We start from the raw sequence: 1202 nt of genomic DNA, 5'->3' as shown, positions 1-1202 counted from the left end.
TTTTCGGGCGTCCAGCTGCACACGCGCCAGGCTGCGGTTCCAGGTACTCCAAGCTCCATCTGGCATTCGGCGCGGATACCTGGAGGCGCGGGGCCGAACCCTCCACTCCCTGGTCGCCTCCCCAGACCTAGCCCGGCAGAGACCAGGGCTTCGGAACTCAGGGACCCGCCGCCGGGTCGGACTGCGAGCCCCACCCTACAAAGAGGGCGCCGCCGAGAGCTGGGAGGCGCCGCGGCGCCCGGGTGGTGGTCGTGTAGTGGGCGCCGTCCTAGCGGCGGGGAGCGCAGCGCGGAGGGGACATGCGATCAGAGAAATCCCTGACGCTGGCGGCGCCGGGGGAGGTCCGCGGGCCGGAGGGCGAGCAACAGGATGCGGGAGACTTCCCGGAGGCCGGCGGCGGTGGCGGCGGCTGCTGTAGTAGCGAGCGGCTGGTCATCAACATCTCGGGGCTGCGCTTCGAGACGCAGCTGCGCACCCTGTCGCTGTTCCCGGACACGCTCCTGGGGGACCCCGGCCGCCGCGTCCGCTTCTTCGACCCGCTGAGGAACGAGTACTTCTTCGACCGCAACCGGCCCAGCTTCGACGCCATCCTCTACTACTACCAGTCCGGGGGCCGGCTGCGCCGGCCGGTCAACGTGCCGCTGGACATGTTCTCCGAGGAGATCAAGTTTTACGAGCTGGGCGAGGAGGCCATGGAGAAGTTCCGCGAGGACGAGGGCTTCATCAAGGAGGAGGAACGGCCCTTGCCCGAGAAGGAGTACCAGCGCCAGGTGTGGCTGCTCTTCGAGTACCCGGAGAGCTCGGGGCCCGCGCGGGTCATCGCCATCGTCTCCGTTATGGTCATCCTCATCTCCATCGTCATCTTCTGCCTGGAGACGCTGCCCGAGCTGAAGGACGAGAAGGACTTCCCGGGAGCCGTCCACCGCCTGGACAACACCACCGTGGTCTACAACGCCAACATCTTCACGGACCCCTTCTTCATCGTCGAGACGCTGTGCATCATCTGGTTCTCCTTCGAGCTGGTGGTGCGCTTCTTCGCCTGCCCCAGCAAGACGCACTTCTTCAAAAACATCATGAACTTCATCGACATCGTGGCCATCATCCCCTATTTCATCACCCTGGGCACCGAGATAGCAGAGCAGGAGGGGAACCAGAAGGGTGAGCAGGCCACCTCGCTGGCCATCCTCAGAGTCATCAGGTTG

At 65.5% G+C, this 1202-nt stretch overlaps 1 protein-coding gene across 1 annotated transcript in view; it reads left to right on the top strand.

Moving 5' to 3' along the window:
- Window positions 1-299: 299 nt before the first annotated feature.
- The window catches only part of KCNA6 (potassium voltage-gated channel, shaker-related subfamily, member 6), a 2231-nt gene continuing 1328 nt past the window's right edge, over window positions 300-1202 (top strand). The window contains exon 1 of the mRNA XM_010844987.1: window positions 300-689. Coding sequence (XP_010843289.1) covers window positions 300-689 — 390 coding nt within the window. The remainder of the gene's footprint in view (window positions 690-1202) is intronic.

Source organism: Bison bison, unplaced genomic scaffold, assembly GCF_000754665.1.
Source record: "Bison bison bison isolate TAMUID 2011002044 unplaced genomic scaffold, Bison_UMD1.0 scf7180017864213, whole genome shotgun sequence".
Classification (NCBI taxonomy): domain Eukaryota; kingdom Metazoa; phylum Chordata; class Mammalia; order Artiodactyla; family Bovidae; genus Bison; species Bison bison.
The sequence above is the reverse complement of the archived record's forward strand: the minus strand, read 5'-3'. Positions and strand labels throughout refer to the sequence as shown.